We start from the raw sequence: 19,820 nt of genomic DNA, 5'->3' as shown, positions 1-19,820 counted from the left end.
TCTCATTTCCAAGGAAAATATAATGCTCTTTTCAGAAAAGACCACATTACCATTTATGTAGAACTCTTCTGTGTACTGTCCCCCACCTCATCCCCTTACTTCTCCCCCTGGAGAAAACATGGAGACTTTTAAGACTTTAAAAGTCTTCCAGTTTAGATCTACTCTTATCCAAAGTAGAGGAGAAAAGGGCTATGGTGAAATGAATGTTTGTCGATAATTATTAAAATAAATACTTCATTTAAAAGTAAAATGCTTGCTTCACCTGACTGTGTTGCATGTAGAGCAAATTTACCAAGGGCTCACTCTAGCAATGTTAATCTTTCCACGGACACACTGGGAGTTTCAGGGCTGACAGCTTCAATTCTCAAGATGCCATGAACCCCCAAATAAGAAGAAGCTGGTAGCATAGCATCACCCTACTCAGCAGGGGGAGAAAAAGCAGATCTGGATTTGATAAGTAAAACCAGATCAACCCGGTGGATATATGATAAAGCCCTTCAATTAATGGGGACCATAAAGAGTCCAAGAAGCCAACAAGGCAGCAGTTTCTTCAGAATCAGTTTCATTCATATCTAGTTAGATATTAATCAGATATGCAACTGGCACAAACACTAAGCAAACACAGATAACTTATATATATGCCTCAGCCTAGGAGAAACAAACTGAAATAGAAGTGCATCAGACTCTTTTTACATTCATATTTATGTATCATTCCCGAATGATTTATCATTTTTCAAATAACAAATTATTTTCATTTTTAAGCCACAAATCACATCCTGCAGGCCTTAGCAGAGGCAGATGTCAGAATGTGGTAGTACAACAAAATTAATTAAATAACCCTTGAAAAAATAAAACAAAGTTTATTTATAAAAAATGACATTAAGGTGAACTGCCTAATAAGAACATGGATTTGCTTAAATAAAACATTATATGGCTCTGTTTTAGATTCATCCCTAAAGCCCTGAAAGATATTAGAATTTTAGTGAGTAATTACCCTATTTACTTCAAACAAAATGGGAGGAAATCGGAAAACCATATTAAGCTCTACCACACATCAGAAATGAAATTCTCTCATTTTTTATCTTACAACCCAATAAATAAATTGTAGTTGGAAAATTTATTGGTACTAGAAGATGAAACTGAACTAGTTAGAAATGAGGAAATGGCCCAAAGAATATCAACCTCAACAGTATCCTTCAAGCAAGAATCCCATTCTAGGAAGCACAATCAAGAAGTTTCCCCTTCACAGCCTAATTGTTTTCAGATAGTCTGAACCCCTCTCAGCACTACCCCCACCATTAGACAAAGTCCCAGTCGCTTAACACATCTCTTTTCAAATGAAAATACTCTCAGGTAAAAATAAGAGAGACTAGGAAAAGGTGTTACAGGCTATATTTGCCACTGACATACTTCAATAGGATATGCTGTAATTTCCTGCAATTAATACCTTAGAAAAACTTTAAGGATTTTTTTCCAAAAATTATAATATTTTACTTGCAATAATAAATTAAGTTTGTGTCACCCTTTCCATTATATAGCCCTAATGCCAGGAGCTGGTCATTGGCTGCAGAAATGTGTTTGCTGTAGCCTGAAAGCAGGTATTTATAGACCCTCTTCCTAAATGTGTTTTTCTAAAAATCCTCCGCAGCCATCATTTCATGTGGTAAGCATTAGAAGCCATCACAGTACCCCACAAAGGGAAGACATATTGGACCTCATAATTTCGCCTAAGTAGACACGGCTTATGCTATGGTCAAACTTGATGTTTGCCTTCAAGTTTTGTAGGCAATGATATCTACCACTCCCTCCTTTTTTCTAGGGTCAGAGTCCATTCCTACCATCCAGAATCCAAGGTCAGAGTTTCAAGGAATTTTACTGATAATCTTTAGAATCCTTATTCTAAATACATGGCAGAAGAATCATTTGCCAGAAGACATGTAGTTAGTAGCAGAACAAAGACTAGGCACAGACATCCTGAGTCCAGGTCCAGGCTTCTTCCTGTCACTGATCTAATCTTATGTTACTCCTCTAAATACCACTTTGTCTCCAAGTTGGGGCTGCATAACTTCCACAGAAATTCGAACAAGTTCAGCTGATTCAGTAATCTTCTCCCTACCTCCTCTTTTCCTGGGTTTGAAACTGCGGCTTCTCTAAGCCAAGGAGAACTTTAAAAATCTATTGAATTAACTGAAAAAAGCAGGCAAAGTTGGTTGGGAGCATGAGTAAGAGTTAGAAACAGGTATAGCTAACAGTAAAACAGACCGAAAGCACAAGATATCTATTTTTGCATATTTATTTCCAACAATTTGGAGACTTGGGTGTTTTTTTTTCTTTTTCTTTTATTAACCAGAAGGACTATTTGTGATTTAAGGAGTGATGGCAAAGTGAAAGAATGGATGCCCAGTCCTTTTTAAAAACTTGAATAATAATAAAATCCATTATAAAAGCACTGCATTCTCTTTCAGTCCTATTCTTAGTGCTTATTTTAATGAAGGTAAGATCCTACTGCATTTACATTATTGTGTTATAGGTTTTCTTTTTTCTGCTTAATATTGTGCTGAAAACATTGTCCTAAATGATTAAGAATTACTTTTATTAACATATTCAACAGTCCACAACAGCCCATAAACAGTTAATTTAATAAGTTTCTTAATATTAAGCTTTAGAGTTCTTTTAATGTATGTTTAAAATATTTAATTTTTTCTTATATAAAAACAATGTTTTTAAACACTGAACTAAAATAAGAAAAATTTATTTAACTATAATTCTACTACTTCAAGACATTTGCCTTGAACATTGTATTTATAACCACTTGATGTATACAGTATATCATGAATCAGGATCTCTACAATCATGGCTCAGAATTACTGAGAAGGAAAGATACTGCATCATAGAATTCAGATTACCTCTTCTATTAGGCCACCATAATCTGAACTCTTGCACAAGAGATCAATAGGAATTTAAGAGTTCCAAGGATATACTCCCATCCTAAGATGGAGTCTAGGAGAAGGTCCCCTCCAGCAGATCTGATGATCCACATTAAAGTTAAATCAGAAAATCTTAATAGGAAACCAAGCTTAAGAGCCCTGGTTTTCACCATGGGATTATAGACAGTCCAGCAATGAGCTGGAATTCCTGCAGTGGTGAACTACTGGTTCCACTATTGTGAATTTGATCTGGTATCTCTAATCATCTAAGACTAACTGTTAGCTAAAACCTAATAATGAATATGGTCAACCCACTTTTGCTTGCCTCAATAGGCTTTGTCAAAGACAGAGAATACCACGTCAACTAATGGTGTCTCAACTCCATCTCACTTTTTTTTTTTAAACATATAATTTTTTAGTTGTTGATGGACCTTTATTTTTATTTATTTGTCTTTGGTGCTGACAATCGAACCCAGTGCCTCACGCATGCTAGCCAAGCGTGCTACCACTGAGCCCCAGCCCCAGCCCCTCTATCTCACTTTTAAACAATAGACATAGAAACCTAAGTCTGAACAAAGCATTATAAAGAATTAAACAGAGTAAGGCAGAGAGAAAAGCTTGAGTTTTTCCTCTTCTCAAACCTCCTTTGCTCACCACAAAATAAAGTGATGGCTTTCTATTTCATATGCACTTTCTTTCTCTTCACCATTTTTTCACTGCGGATGCATTTTTTCTACCACTATATCCATTTTATTCTTTCAAACCCCAGATTCCAGCTATTCAATTAATTATTTGGAGGCTATCATGGCATTCAAAGTTCTCAGTGAAATACTGGTCTATCAGTCACAAAATGAAAAAGAAAAAGTCCTTTAGGATAAACAATACCTGAATCAACAGCTGGAGGTCTTTCCTCTTCTTGAAGTTTCAGGTTTTTGCCTCTTTGAGTATTAAATAATTATATAAATTCTAAAGTGCCCTGTATTTAACTTTCTACACATTAACAAATGATTTCTGCCACATCCAACTTGAGAAACTATGACTCAGGACTTACATCTTTTACTGAAAAATAGTGCATAAGGAATGTTTATTCCATTTAGGAAACTGCTTCCCAATATAACCATAATTTCTAAAAGGGACAGGAGTTATTAGCCAATCAAGTGGAACTGAAATCAGTTTTTAAATTATTTTCCTTATCCTAGGTATAATACAACCAAATATTGTATAAGGAGAAGCCAATGAATCATGCTATTTCAGTAAACAATGTCTGACCTGTTGGAGTTCCTTAGAATAGTCTGTCCACCTTGTCAACTAATTCGAGCAGGAGCCAAGTAAGCCCAGCTGACAGCCCTTTCCAACTGCACTAAAATCAGTTTTCTGCAGACATTTTAAGAAAAAATTTTCCACGGAAATGTATACATATCAAAAGTCAAGTCTGCAATCTGACTGAGGATGGACTCTATCCTTTTTCTGATCTGTGAATCCCTTAACTTTCATTGTGTAATATTACAAACTTTAAATTTTCTGAATGAACTATGTGGTGGATAAAATTAATTCAATGTCACACAGGAGACATCACGCCTTTTACATCATTTATTTTCTTTTATTTTGAATGAGTAAAAATCTCTGACTCTAACATTAATAACTTTGAGTGGAAGTTAGTATATGTGAATTAAAAATGGTTATGTCAGTACATCCCTCAGCATTTAAAAGATATTTCCCTGTGCTATATCAAGTGTCACACAGTATATCAATTTTTATTTTCCATCTCTCAAGTCTGGTATGCATACTGTTTAACTTCTTAAATTCTAAGTATAGACATAATTCACAAAAGCTAGGCAAATGCTTGACTTACAGGAGATGGCATACATAAGATTTATATGAACAACTTTATTTTAAACAAGAAGGACTTTTGCATTTTGTGCTGCTACATCAACTAACTTCATCTGTGTTTAAAAAGCTATAAAATAAATTGGAAAGGTTTGTTTACTATCCTTCTAATTTCACAAGCACTATCGATCTAATAGCAAGACCCATTTTAATGTGAAAGGTGAGAATTTGACCCTGTTTTTCCAGACTAAAATGTCATGATCCCTTTTGTACAATTTCCAGGCAGCTCTGTCTAATTTTCAGTCAACCATTTCTGAGTGCCTGATAAACCTTACTCTCCACTCACTGACAACTGAAATATCTCTGATTTGGCAGCCAGAGAAAACTGTTGTTCTTTCTTTTTCTTTAGATTATCATGGTGATAATAATTGATTATATGTGCACACATGGATTATCCTATATTCATATGACTAATTTGTGGGTTTTAAATATGCATGCATATATAGACACAAATAAGCATATACATGCACATATCAAATATGTACACGTATGTTTCTTCATTAGGAACTTTGAAATTGTTTCCAGACCTACTCATACAAAAACAGTCATAGTGATGGCAAATAGATAATATGCACTGTGAACTTTCTAGGGGCTAGTAATTATTTCTAATCTCAAAACTACTGTAAGGTACTATAATTATCAATTTTTAAGAATTAGGAAATGCAGGCTCAGAGACATTATGTAACTTGTCTCACAGCTAGTAAGTGACAAAACAGATTAGTATTAATAAGCAGTGGAACTGGAATTTATACCCTGATTTATTTGCTTCCAATACCTGTGCTGGTTCCATACAAATCTGAAACTGCACACACTCAAACATTTCAGGTCTTATTATCTATAAGAATCTGAATAAACTTTTAATTATATATATATTCTAATTATATGTATAAATCTCATTTAAAAATTCATTCAGATTCATACATTCCTCACAGATGTCAAGGTTTAGTCAATTTCATAGAAAATGTTTTTAAAATACTTAAAAAAATAACATTGATGTCCTGAGTCAGAATTCATTCTGTTTGGATATATAAAAGTCAAATTGTGTCTGATAATTTATTTCCTAAAATGTTTTTGATTTATTTTGTAATATCATGTTTCATTTGTTATGTATCTCATCCTAAAGACACACACCTAATAAATACAATCTTATCTTCCTTGTATAATCAAATGTAAATAAAAATAAAGATATTATAAAATAATTTAAATTGTTCAAACCATGGTCCATTATAAACTTTCTAGCTATTAAGTAAAATAGCTGTGACCAAAGTCTAACATACATTTTAACTGCTCAAGAACTTTTAAGCTATACTCTAATCCTTAGGATGGGTTGATGAATGGATGGATGGATGGATAGATGGATGGATGGACACACAGACAAGCAGGGAAAGAGTCAATCTAACCAATTTAGGATACATTCACATTTAATCTTCATTACCCTGTACTGAGCAGTATGTATCAATCCTGATTGTCCACTAGAATTTCCTATAAAAATTTTAATAGTTCCCATGCTGGGACTAAACCCCAAATGAATGAAATCAGAATCTTTGGGATGGGACCCAGGCATTAGTTTGTGGGATTTTTTTTTCCATTGTTGCTATTTGGGGTTTTTTGTTTGTTTGTTTGTTTGTTTTCTTTCATTTTGTTTTGTTACTAAAGATTGAACCCAGAGGCTCCTAACCTCTGAGCTACATCTCCAGTCCTTTTTATTTTTTATCTTGAGATAGTGTCTCACTAAGCTGGTTAGGGTCTTGATAAATTGCTAAGGCTGGCCTTGAACTTGGGATCCTCCTGCCTCAGCCTCTTGAGCTGCTGGGATTGTAGGCCTGTGCCACTACATCCGTCTGGGATTAGTATTTTTAAAAGGCTTCCAGGTGGTTAAAATCAAAGTTGAGAATCATTGCCATTGAAACTGTTACTCATACTCACTTTTGCCACTTGGAGAAGGTAGCACTAGAAAAAGATTCCAGTTATATTCTTTTGTTATGTTTTTCATGGTGGGTATATGCCATAATTGTAGTAGTTCTTAGAGAGAAACTGAGTCTAATGGCAAATCTTCAATATTTTTCCACTTAAGGGTAGTGAATACAATGAGATTTTAGATGTTAGGTATTATCCACATTTTATAAAATAGTAAACTGAAGTGCACTAATATTTATCTAAGCCACAGAAAGATGAATTGAGACCCAACCTGGAATACAAAAACTGTCCTAGACCTGACATCAAGAAATTTGAGTCCCATTTGTGGTGCTAACAATATTCCGGTTTTTAATAAAAGCTTGGACAAGTCTGTGGTCTATGCCTCAATTTCCTTCTGTAAAGTAAAGGATTTGGACTAGAGTAAGAGTTTTCAAATTTTGTGTATCATGGACTAATAAAATTCCAAAGAAAAACAAAAGTGGAGACATATATTAGAGAGTTTTTTTACATAATATAACTACTGGAAAAGAAAGAAATAAAGTAGATGCCATCTACTATCACCATTACTTTATAAAAAGAATGGATATTTTAATTCCAATAAAAGGTAGAAAAAACAGATTAACAGTAATTTTTAAATACAGCTTTATGATAATCTTATTGTATTGTTCTTCAACAGGAGTCACTACCTCCCCTCTCTAGAAGCAGTGAATGAGGTTCATGAGGAGTTTAAATGATGCATCTAAGCGTAACATGCTTTTGGTTTCCCAAAAGTCCAACAATGAAGGACTGTCTTCATAATGTTTGCCATACCCAAATATCTAACTACTATTTGTTTAAGGTTTTTGACTCTTTCATAAAATATAAAAATATTAAATATACTTATTTCCTAAAGAATTATTATATAACTACCTCAAATGGAAAACTAAAATCATTTTTCATAAACAGAAAATAAAGGTAATCATGAAAAGAAAATGTTATATTTATGTAGATTCTAGCTACTATTGCCTCCAAGGCTCTGAGACTGCCATGATTTTCTAGTTCTCACTTACTCAAGCTCTCTCACTTTCACTCTCTTATATACCCTGGGGTGACGGGGGTGGTTAGTATATCCTAGAAGGATACTAAAGACTCACATTAAACTGAGTCCTCAAACAAGAACAAATAGAAGAAAGACATTTTACCCCCTGGAAGATTGGTTGAACCATCTGTTCCATTCTGCTACATCCTGCCCTGCCTCTGAAGAGGGAAGACACTGCCCACTTTAATTCCAGAAAGAAGAGGAGACTTTGGTTTTCATGAATATGTAGTATTATGATTTGGGAGAGATCTGTGGACTGATTTGGGACATAAGATAAAGAATAAACAGTAAGGTAGAAAGGACTGAAATGGTTGAAGAACAAGCATTGAGATTCATCTTCAGGTTTTGGTTCATTGAATAAGACCTTTGTAATAAGGCCACAACTGGAAAACAGGTATCTACCATGCAGTAGCCCATGGGATCTGGTTGGGTCCTTTCTTATTTCTAGAGCCATTCCAACTTTAACAACAATCTAGCATGATTAATATGGAGTTTTAATCCATGAAAAGAATTTGTAATTTTGGAAACTGTATGCCTGCTACTATTCATAAATTATAGCAGCATTACCTATTCTTTATAATCCAGAAACTTTATTATTAAAATGTTTGAAGCAGGCTATAGAGCATCTATCATTACTTAAAAAGTTAATTAGATTACATAAAAGAAATAATTAGATTTGCATTTTTATCTTGGTTTTAAACTTCCAAGGAAGATCACAACAGCTTGCCTGTGGGCAATTAAAACCAGCATACAGCAGAGAAATGAAGAGAAGAGAGAGGGTCTGTTTTTCCTGGCTAATTCATGATTGAAGATAGAATTACAAAATATTTTAAGGGCTTGCTGAAGCTGGGGGCTAATCCTAGACTTCTAAGCTTTGTTTATAACACTCATTTTATTGCAAAAGAGTATCAGATAATGTACAGTGCCAATAGAAGTATCAAATTACTTTCAATGGGTTTATTTGGTCCTTTTCAGAAGCTTTTGGAAGGAGATCCATTACCTGATCAATAACATACAAAAAAGACTATTCACTAGAGCCAAAACAGGAGCACTGTAATTGCCTTTTGTTTATCAACGCTAAATACAATTAGCAAAGAGATATAACCTAAGATAAGGATTGCATGAGTCTGGAAGTCAACTCCTGACTGGCTTCAGCTTTTCCCTTGGCTGCTCCAGCCATCTCCGAAAGACAATAAATGGAAGGTTCAACTCCTAAAATTAGAGGTCAATTAGATGCTTAACGATAAAACATATCTTCAAATATATATCTATTATTATTATGGTAGCAAAAAATTAATTAACCAGGTCAAGCAGGCCATGAAGGCTAATGTACAAAGTAATTATTTCTGATCTTCAGACAACTACTTCACATAAAAAGGTAGTCCTTTATTCTTCCCAGCAAATACCTGAAATGCCTACAGTTAATCATATTGAAGGAAACAAAAGGCAAGGTTTATCTTCTTAAAAGATGAGGGTACATCTTGAATGACTTTGTTCAATTGTTTAAGAACAGTCATTTCCTTGCTTATAATATTAGCATCTCTCTGGTTACTACACAGGAATTAAATGTTTCTACATATTTAATGGTGCTTTATCACATGGCAGACATACAAACACACAAAATATACCAAAAGCACACAAATATATTACAATCAATATAGAAAACACTATATGTGAAAAATATTCATATACTCTTAAGACAAAATGAAGCTCAACTGGTTTGGGGAGAAGTAAACAAGCAGTGTGTAGAATTTAAAAGAAAAATTTTTTTGTAAAGATAAAGAGTATCTGCAGGGCTGGGGTTGTGGCTCAGTGGCACAGCACTTGCCTTCCACGTGCGAGGCACTGGGTTCAATCCTCAACACCACATAAAATAAATAAAATAAATATATTGCATTTAAAAAAAAGAATATCTGCAAAGAAGCAGCAATGGCATTGGTTCAGGCTTTCAACAGATTGAATTTGCCATTCAATGTATTAGAAGATGAGGGAAGGACAGTGAATGTTGTATATTAATCATAGAGAAAACAGAGATAGCAATTTCAAGGCTCATCATAATACTCAAAAAGATGTATGTGTACAAAGTGACAAAAATCATTGGGCTGGCCCAGAAGACCAAATGCCCAAATGAAATCCCAACCATCAGTCCATTCTTAGGAGACTGGTGTTCACATGTGAGAAGAGGATACTGTCTGGATAACACAAAATGCAAGTTACTTGAATAACTCTAAAACTGGGGTCTGAAGAAACATGAATGATTGGATAATACCATTCATCCCTGAAAAAGTAGGTTTCTCAAAGAGATATTTTAATGAGCTGAATTCTTTTGAAAGACTAAGTTCTAGTTGTAAAATGCCATTGTTAAATGTAGTCCTATTGACATACTATAGAAACCAAAGAATGTGGTATATTGTGTCCGTGAAGAATATCTTCTCTAGATTCAAGCATGACATGGTCAAATCAAGTTAGATGAATAAATACATGCATTAATAAAGAAATCAGGATTTATAAAACATTGTTTTCCTTAAAATAGTCTATAATTTAATAGTTGATTAAAATACTATAAGTATGCTTCAATCTGTTTTTAACTATCTGATGGATTAAAAGTGAATTTTGTTTGCCAGTTAATATAACACATAAATAAAATGTTTTGAAATATTGGCAAGTTACTTTATACAATGGGCAGGAAAAGGAGAATAAAATTACTAAAGCAGATATCTGTTCTTTGGAATTATAACACAAAAAATGATATTCCTAACTTCAAGGATTCATATTCCTTGACCTATTATTTTGCTTTTCATAGACTTGATAAAAATTGTGCTATTTCTGTCCTGGAAATATAAAAAACAGCCTAACTTTTTGGGGCTCCACACCAGGAGAATTATTTAATATGGAACAAATTAGAGGAATTCCCATTTTCCCCAAAGCAAAAACAGGGATTTGAATTCACAAACTAAACAGCCTCCTAAAAGATCTGTTAATATTAAAATATTTTAATAGTAATTTAAATTATTATCATGATATTTTAAATGGAAAAAAAACTCATGAAAATAGTTCTCACAATCATTAATCATACTTGTTCAACACACCTTACATGGTCTTAGAAGTATCTCTTTAAAAGTTTAGAATTTATGTGGGCAAAATTACATTAAAAATTCATACTCAAGGGAGAAAAAATATGAATAAAATTATTTTCAACTACACATATAAGTTTTGTATGATTGCAAACAAAATAAGTATGGTGACTTTTACAATGCTACCTTAATTATGCTTTTTTTCTAATTCTAATGAAAAATACTGTTTTCAATATGTGTAAACCATTCAGGTTTTCATTTGTATCCATTGTAATAGAACATGATGTGTTTGTGTGCAGTTGTTACAAGAGACTAGACACTCTTTCCTTTCTTTCTATTAAAGCTTACCAAATTGAAAAAAAAAAACAGTACTAATTTAGAAGTCAGCATTCTAAACCAGAAGAACAATCTTGAATGTTACCACCTGATACTCATGACCCATAACCAATTGCCATAGCTTATTCTTGCTGACCATGGTAGCTAATAGATTCTAGCACTCATGATTTTAAAAGAAAAAAAAATATCAAACTTGCTTACATTTTTTTCTTCATTTGTTTTTAGAAGAGAAATTAAGTTTCATTTTTAATCATTTTGCTTTTTTTTCCCTGTTTTGTTTTCAGATTGGAGATGCTTCTTTCTTGGGGAAAAGAATGTTTGAAGCATTCCTTAACTTTCATATGTTGTTCAAAAACTACACTAAAATTAGCCCAACAATAATTCCCCTAAATTTGATCACATCTGTGACTTGTCAAAAACCATATTTGAAACTATAGTTAACTTATTCCACTTTCAAAAAATAAAATAACTAAACATCTAAATAGTAAAACCTGCTTTGTAAGTGTCAGAGATAAATAAGTTTGTATAAGGAGTGTTTTTCAGCATTTGAAAAATTCTTTGAATGGTCTCATACTGATAAGATAAATACTGACAAGATAAGTCATGAAGCAGTTGCTCAGAACAGAGTGAACTATAAATATAGTCTTATTGCTTCATCTTATTTTTTTAAAATATAAACTCTTGTTATAAAGAGTCCCATTTTCTAACATAAATGTAACTCTGACATTGACTATTCTATTAAAAAACTTCTATTAAAAAGCTTCTATTAAAAAACTTGAAAAAAAATTATTCCTGTTTTCTCAAATTGAACATTCAGATGAATATTTTAAGATCATATTCTGTAGTCTTCTGAAGAAGATATCAATTGCATGCAGTCAAGTTATAACTATAAAATTGTACATGATCAATAAATACTAATAATATTTTATAAAAATAATCTGAACTGGTTGCCATTCATCTGAGGTTCTCAGTATACCACAGGAAAACATCAATTAAGACAGCCAGTCAATACAAACAATACTAGACTAAGAAATAAAATATAGTAGAAATAAGTAAAGAAGTAATAAAGAGGGAGTAAAAACATTAATAATAATTAACTGATACAAGAATATCTCTGGAAACTTCTTCCATCCTGCTTTGCAAATAGAAGACACAGAGAACTAAATGATTATGTTATTTAACACCTACTGAGTTCTTAGGGAGGAATCTAGAGAAAAATGTAGGAAGCTACAGGCTAAAAATCTTGACCTTAACAGTAGGAAATACACTGAAATTTTTAATAAGGGTAGAAGAAGGGAACGCCTGGACAGTTATTTAATTAAGGATCTCAGCATGAGTCATAAAAGCGATATCAGGATGAGAAATTATTTCAGGATTTAATTGTAGAGACTGACCATCACAAATGACAAAGACATTCTATGTTGCCTTATTTGGACTCTTTATTTTGAAACACATAAATTTTAGTGTGGACTATAGAATCAGAGCACAAACAAACAAAAATTGACTAAAACCTACTAGTGAAGTTGGCTGGGCAAAAAGCCAAATTAGGTAAAAGTACTGAAGTAGACTTCAGTAACTACTACCTGGAACACTAAAAATGACTATTAACAAAATGAAGCAAAAATCTGAGTTAAAAATCACTGGTGTTCATCAATTAGGTAAAAGATTAAACTATGACTTTATGCTTTTGATTTTTTAAATTACAGCAAGGCATGATATTAACCTTAAGAAAAGAAATAATCTAATTCAGATTATGCTGGCCCAAATAGGTTAAATCACAGATTATTGTAGGTTAGAAAAATATACAGCAACAAAGAGAAAAAACAATCTCTGGTAAGTATAACTCTGGAATCAGTATTCCTGAGGATTAATCACCAAACAGTTCCTTGCTCTAGGACTTTTGAGAACGCACACAACTATTCCTACTCAGAAACAGAAACCACTTCTCTCACTTATCTCAGGTAGCTATTAGTTGAATTAATTAGTATGTAAAGGAATGACAGAAATCAGACCATCATCTTCCCTTCTCAGACTATTGTAATTGTGATCTAAGTAGTTTTACAGGGCCACAAGAAAAAGAAACTCTGTAAATTAAGTTATAAGTATTCAGGAACAAGTTTTTCTTCCTTTCTAGACTGTAAACTCCTCGAAGACAGACTATTATTCATTAACCTTTATTTTCCCTCAGCATCTAGAAGGAACACAGTTAATATTTGTTCAGGAACAAATAAATTATTAACAGTCTTTTCCCAGATTCTTCTCATAACTGGCCAAATCGATCCTAACAAGTAAATAAAAGTAAGCTTCTCTCCATGGTATTATTACATAATAAAACACAAAGGAGAAAATAATTTGTGACAATAAAAGTAGCATCTGTATGCTGCCTTGAAAACCAAGAAGATTTCCAGTTGGTTGTTTTTAGGCAAATGGCAGAAGAAGAAAAAGATAAGGTTTATTCTGCTTACACATCACATAAGAATGCTTTGACCACCACCTAGTCAATATTTTTTACATCCACTTACATAATTGTGTACTGCATCCTTGAATAACAACCCTATTGGTGCTGTTTATAAGGCAAGGGTGCATTTGCAGCATTTTAAATTCCATTTTCAAGGAGGAAAGTATGTAAGTATAATCAGACAAGAGTAATAAAATACACTGACCTGGATCTGTTGCTGCAGGAGATTAATTTTGTGCTGCTGTTGCAGAAGTTGTTGCTGTTGTCTTGCAATCTATCAGAAATAAAGTTTCATTAAGTTAAAATGAAATGCTTACACCTTTGCCATTACCTCAGGTATCTCTCCTGGAATTACAGGAATGCTTTACTGCACCTCTATGTGAAAGAATTCCTATAAAATGAGAGGCAGAATCAGAAAGTTGAAAAAAGAAACATTTTGGAACAGGTGCTATCTCTCTATCTATAGGTGAAAACCACCCCTTGTATTATATTTGTGAGCAATTCACCTATATCTGTACTGGTTAGTTTGATATCATGGGACTTTGGAAATTCCATCCTTATAAGGACAGGAAAACTCTGGCCACATTGTTCTAAAGAGTTTAATTTGGGTGTAAAAAGTAAAATCTGTAAGCAAAGACAAGAAAAAGCTTTCTATTACTGTATAATATCATCTACTTTGAAGAAACCTTTTATGATGGAAAGATCTTTAGCACTGATATGCTTAGAAATATTGTCAAATATTGCCATTGTAAAGAGTTAAAAAATGTTAGCTGTGTGCAGGGTGCATGCCTATAATCCCAGCAGCTTGGGAGGCTGAGGCAGGAGGCCCAAAAGTTCAAAGCCAGCCTCAGCAAAAGCGAGGTGCTGAACAACTCAGTGAGACTCTGTCTCTAAATAAAATTAAAAAAAAAAAGGTCTGGGGATGTGGCTTAGTAATCAAGTGCCCCTAAGTTCAATCACTGGTACCTTCCCAAAAAAGAGTTTAAAAATGTTTAGTTTTTCTGTTGATGTTATATGTATCTGCAAAGCATTTGAAACAGCTGTAATTTAACATTTATCCACTTATTCTTTCCAGGGGACTATGCTTATTTTACAGTAAAGGATCCACATATAGGTTTTACATTCTTTTTGCCTCACCCAACAATCTAATTCAACATCTTAACATATTATCTGCTCTAACAAACAAATATTAACCATTTAATGCAAGCCCTGTAAGAAGAAAGAATCTGCCCCTCAGGAGGGCAAACAAGGTCCTTAGCATAATGGTGTTTACTACGAAGCATGAGTTAGGCATCAGGCTGCTTATTGCCTCTGAAATGGAGCTGCTACAGTTTGAAGTCCAGGGAGATGCTCCTTATTTGGAACATACTCACTGCTAACCAAAGCCAGAGAGAAAAGTGGCCAAAGAACACTTATTGAAGAATTTGGTTTAGTGGAGCCTGGTAGGCAAGTGCTAAAGTCTTGTCTTTTCATTTCTTCTTATTCCAAAAGCCAGTGTTCTAGAATAAGATATGCTGGAAGTGAAGATGTAAATCAGTCCCAGGCCCCAGCTATATTCTTCCGGAACTTTTTTGACTCTCTAACCTAATGCAGGGGGAATGCCCCAAACACATCTCATTCAGTGTAAAATGACACAATATAGCAGTCTGCTCCCAGATGTTGTTTTCTGATTTCTGGCAATAACTGGCTCATACTGGAATGTGTGGAAAAGCTACTCCTGACATAGACTTCAGTTTGAGAAATGGAGCTACTCCTTACCAAAGCTTTATAGACAAAATGGAAACAGTATTTAATCAGGTTGGAACAGCCCACTCTGCTTGTCACTACTCAAATCAGAAATGGACAACTCACTCTGCAGCTCCAGGTATAGATGCTGGATCCTTTGAATATTTATTTCTTCTTAGCAAACTAGTGAAACACCACTAGGCATCTAATATTGATGGCCCCTCCTAAATGATAAAGTGCTGCATAGAAATGCATCCAAAACACCACAGTGCAATTACTATCATCCACTCTAGACGTATGGGTTTGACACAGTGAAGTATGGTACATAAGCACCATGTGGCTCAAATTCTGAATTTTATTTGCCAATCGGTTGAGCTACATGCTCGCTTCATTGAGCATGACAACCTAGTTTTAAGTGTCATTTAATTTTCATTTTGAAATATAATTACAAAGTGTTCACTGTAAGATATCACTCGTCTGCAAATGTGTCAAGATTAATTTGTGCTAGCTTATTCACAAGTGTCAATAGTTAATTACTGTGTCATCTCTGGATGGCTAAATGACATTCTAACTTCTGATTTTTTACAGTGTTCCTTTATGTTATTTTCCATTAGGGGCTGAGTCCATATTCCTACATGTGGGCAAATATTCAAGCATATAAAATACCAGACGTCACAACTCATTAAAATCAACAGAGCATATATTGCTCTATATACCCCTATAAAATACATTTAACTGAAAAGATAATTCCAGTAATAATGTCAGATTCCTAAAAACTGCACATTAATTTGGGTCTGTATGATCTAAAGCATCAGGGACTACTCTATAGGATCATTGTTGTTAGCTTAATGTACTCTATGAGACAAGAAAAACATTTGGGAAAGTGATTTATTTTTTAAAAGATATACATTTAAACTTTGCTATTTTTTTCTTTGCTTTTATTTCTAAGTCAATCAAGTTGAATTCTTTTAGGAACCATGTGCTAATTTGTTTTTAATGATTTACCTATGCTATAAATAGTGGCCATGTGATTTATTATCCAAACAAAGATAACTTTAGTGAAAAGGGGTAGGGCATTAATAACTATCCTGGAAAACAAGCATAAACCAGGGATATTTGGAGCAAACCATGATATATGTTCACACTAGCTTCAAAGCCAGAGAAAAATCATTGGATCAGTGAGCCAAAAGATCCTCAAAGTTTTTCTAGAACGGAAGTCCCTTTTACTGGCTAAAAGTAAAGCCCAGAGAAGTCACTTACCTACAATTTAACTACATTGGGATTACCTGCCATGCCTATAAGAAAGAGTATGTCTGAGTAATTAGTCAAATCCAAACCTTCTGAAACAGTATATTATCTAAGTTAGTTAGCCCTGTTGCTATGATGCCTTTCTTTATTTTCCACAAATCTCCTCAGTTTTCCTGAAGATTGTAGACTTCCAGAAGGCTTCCTTTTTACCTTCCTCTTTCCTTTTTAATTTTTTTTTTTTTTTTACTCTTTGAAGAAAGCTTACAATAAATAAAGCAATCAATGTGACTACTCTCTGAGCTTGGCACATTCCAAATCCCTAGTTCGGCAGCTCCTTTTGCAGGGCTCACCTGTTCTTGCTGCTGGCGAGCAAGGTCCATTTGCTGCCGTTGTTTCTCAATTTGCGAGGCTGCCAGTTTTTTCTGTTCATCATGCGCTGCCAGGAGCTGCTCCCGTAAACTGATCAGCTGGGTAATCATGGTGGAGAGCTGCCTTTCTTTTTCTGCCAGGCTCTCAGGTGTACCTAAAATGGAAGTGAGAAGAGATCTTCACAAGCTTGAGGAATATCTGAAGGAATCAGGGAAAAAGGCAGATTTTAGAAAGGGACTCCCTTAGACACTTGAAGATCTAGGACAATGACTATAAACTATTGTGAGCTCAGGAATGCCACAGGGTAATTATAGCAATGGAATGAATGCTGGGTTCATCATTGTCCCTGCCAAGAAAAACTACTGTCACCATAAAATTCTAATGTAATCTTCCCCTCTACCTCTAAAAACAAAAGTAAAGCATAAATATCTACCATATTCTCTCCTTTCTACCACACTACCCTCAATCTATCTGACCAAGCTAGGAAACCTATAAATTCATCACCAAAGGTCTGCAACTATGAATTATATTAGCATTCCATAATCACTTCTATCCTTAGCAACTAACACAGTATCAATAGCTAAGACATTGGAGGTGCTTAACAAATGTTTTTAAGGAATTTTATGGTCATTGCCCTCAATTTTTCTCTATTGTTCAAAGACGTGTCTGAAGTTCAGAAGTCAGGGGTCAATCTCTTGATCATGGAGTGAGTTCTACTGAGAATAAAAACTGCCTCAGGTAAGAAGGGATTGAATGTGATTTTTTTTTCCCTACGAAGGGATCAAGCTAAAGTCCCCAAGTTCATTCTTAAAGACCACAATGTTGCTTGGGGGGCTCTCTCACCCCTTTGCCATTCATCATTCTTCAAAAAAAAAAAACCACATTTCGAGGTTGAAAAGGTTATGCATAAGGATATACTGTTTAATGAATATGATGTTGCTGAACACTTATGGTATGCACTAATGGTGCTGAACAGTCTTTTTATAGACAAATTGCACAGCTCTCCTAAGTAAAGGGTACAGAATCCTTTTGTGAATCTAAATTAGAGCATTTTACTGCAGCATAAGATAAGAATTTCAACCTACTGTATTTGAGCCACACAGGTTTCATTATGAAGAAATGATCTATGATTTGAAAGCTTTTCAGAAAGATGCCACTAGCTGTCAAAGGGGACAAAGATTGCCAATTTTTGTATATGTGGAAGGAAGACTTCCAACCTCTTTATGAAACCCTCCTTATTCCTGTTAAGAAAGCAGCAGAACAGTCTGAGAAGCTAAAAATATTTTAATTATGAATGGCCCCAAGGAGAAAACTTATCTTCAGAGGATGTTGGCTAGCATTTGGCTAGTGCATGTTTCCCACAAAATAAGGATGATCTTGGCAAAGAAGCTACCTTGGGATTATTAATGTCAACCCAGGTCCTTAAAATAAAAGAGCTATCTATATCCTTTTATAAAACCACTGAGATAAAAGAGTACCTAAAATCAAAATTCAAAGAAAAGAAAAATAGCAAGAAGTTAGAAAGCATATTCCCCTGAAAAGGAAAGAAATACTGTAACAAGGCTGGTAACCAGATATTCTTTCTAGCTCCAGAATTGACTAAAATGTGTTTTTACTACAGCAATAGGTAAAAGGAAAACTTCTTGATCCAGAATCATTAAATCACAAAAATGTAAAAGCAGTTTCCCTAAGGAGATTATAAAATCTCTTCAAAACCATTGAGAAGCTCACTAATGTACATGTCAATGTATACAGGAACAAGAAGATACAAGACAAAAAATGTATTTGTTTACTTATTTCATTAATTTTTAATTCTATAATATATCCTGAATGGTAACTGTGGGTCAGGTACTATAATATCAAGTAACCATAGGTATAAAAGTACACTACAATTAAAATAAGAATTAAAGACAAGACAAATATTTTGGAGGAGCTTTAACCAAGTTTGGAAGGCCCAATTTCAAGGAAGGTAACCTGAAAAAGTAATAAAGAGGAGAATGAATAGGAGTTAGCTAGGCAAAGAGTTGGAGAGTGGCTTGATTGAGGAGCTTTCTAGAAAATATGAACATTGCTGTGGTAAAGGAATTACAACCGAAAAAAAGGATTATTGGAGGGTGGCTGGTGGTCAAGGAACTTTCCAGGAGGAGCAAACAATATAGGCAGAGGACCTCTGTGTATGTTGGGGGCGGGGATGTGTGGGGTTTTGAATTCTAATAATTTAAAACAGCTAAAGTATTTTAAGCAAGAGTAATGTGGTCATTCTGGCTGTGATGTGGTGGGGGTGATTGAAAAGTTATGAGGTAAATGGAATATGGGCACTTTTTATTACATATATTTTGTGCAGTATTCTAATCTACATTTAATTTTCTTGTTATACCTATCAATATAAGGTGGGTTAAGAGAAGGCTTATTAGATACTAGGGTAGTTTCTATACTTTATTGCCCTATTAATAAAGAGCTTCCACTGGACATTTGGGAAAGGGTCAATACAAGAATTGAATATGATATTTAGATTTCCCAGTAAAGATTGGATAATTTTCTCTTCTCCTACCTGAACATGGGAGAATAACGTCTTTTCAATTATCTTTGATTTATTGCCCTTCCTCCTCTACATGGGAAACACAGAAGCTAAGGATAATATAGAAATGACTTCCTAGCCTCTTCTTTTTAAAGTGTAGTCTACAAATGCAGTGGCTAGTCCACTGCTAATAAATATGCATAGTTAGATTTACAGAACTGCACCATCTGAGTCAACTTCAAATCATGAAGACAGTCAATGTATAACCATAAAGATCTAATTT

The 19,820-nt window shown here is 34.0% G+C and overlaps 1 protein-coding gene across 6 annotated transcripts in view; it reads right to left on the bottom strand.

Moving 5' to 3' along the window:
• Positions 1-19,820, bottom strand: part of Sox6 (SRY-box transcription factor 6) — a 577,529-nt gene that overhangs the window by 175,256 nt on the left and 382,453 nt on the right. For all 6 annotated transcript variants that reach the window (XM_071616371.1, XM_071616370.1, XM_071616368.1 and 3 more), the window contains 2 exons: positions 17,001-17,173; positions 13,883-13,951 (listed from right to left, as the gene is read on the bottom strand). In XM_071616371.1, coding sequence (XP_071472472.1) covers positions 13,883-13,951; positions 17,001-17,173 — 242 coding nt within the window. The remainder of the gene's footprint in view (positions 1-13,882; positions 13,952-17,000; positions 17,174-19,820) is intronic.

The sequence above is a fragment of the Marmota flaviventris genome, chromosome 9 (genome assembly GCF_047511675.1).
Source record: "Marmota flaviventris isolate mMarFla1 chromosome 9, mMarFla1.hap1, whole genome shotgun sequence".
In the NCBI taxonomy this organism is placed as follows: Eukaryota; Metazoa; Chordata; class Mammalia; order Rodentia; family Sciuridae; genus Marmota; species Marmota flaviventris.
The sequence above is the reverse complement of the archived record's forward strand: the minus strand, read 5'-3'. Positions and strand labels throughout refer to the sequence as shown.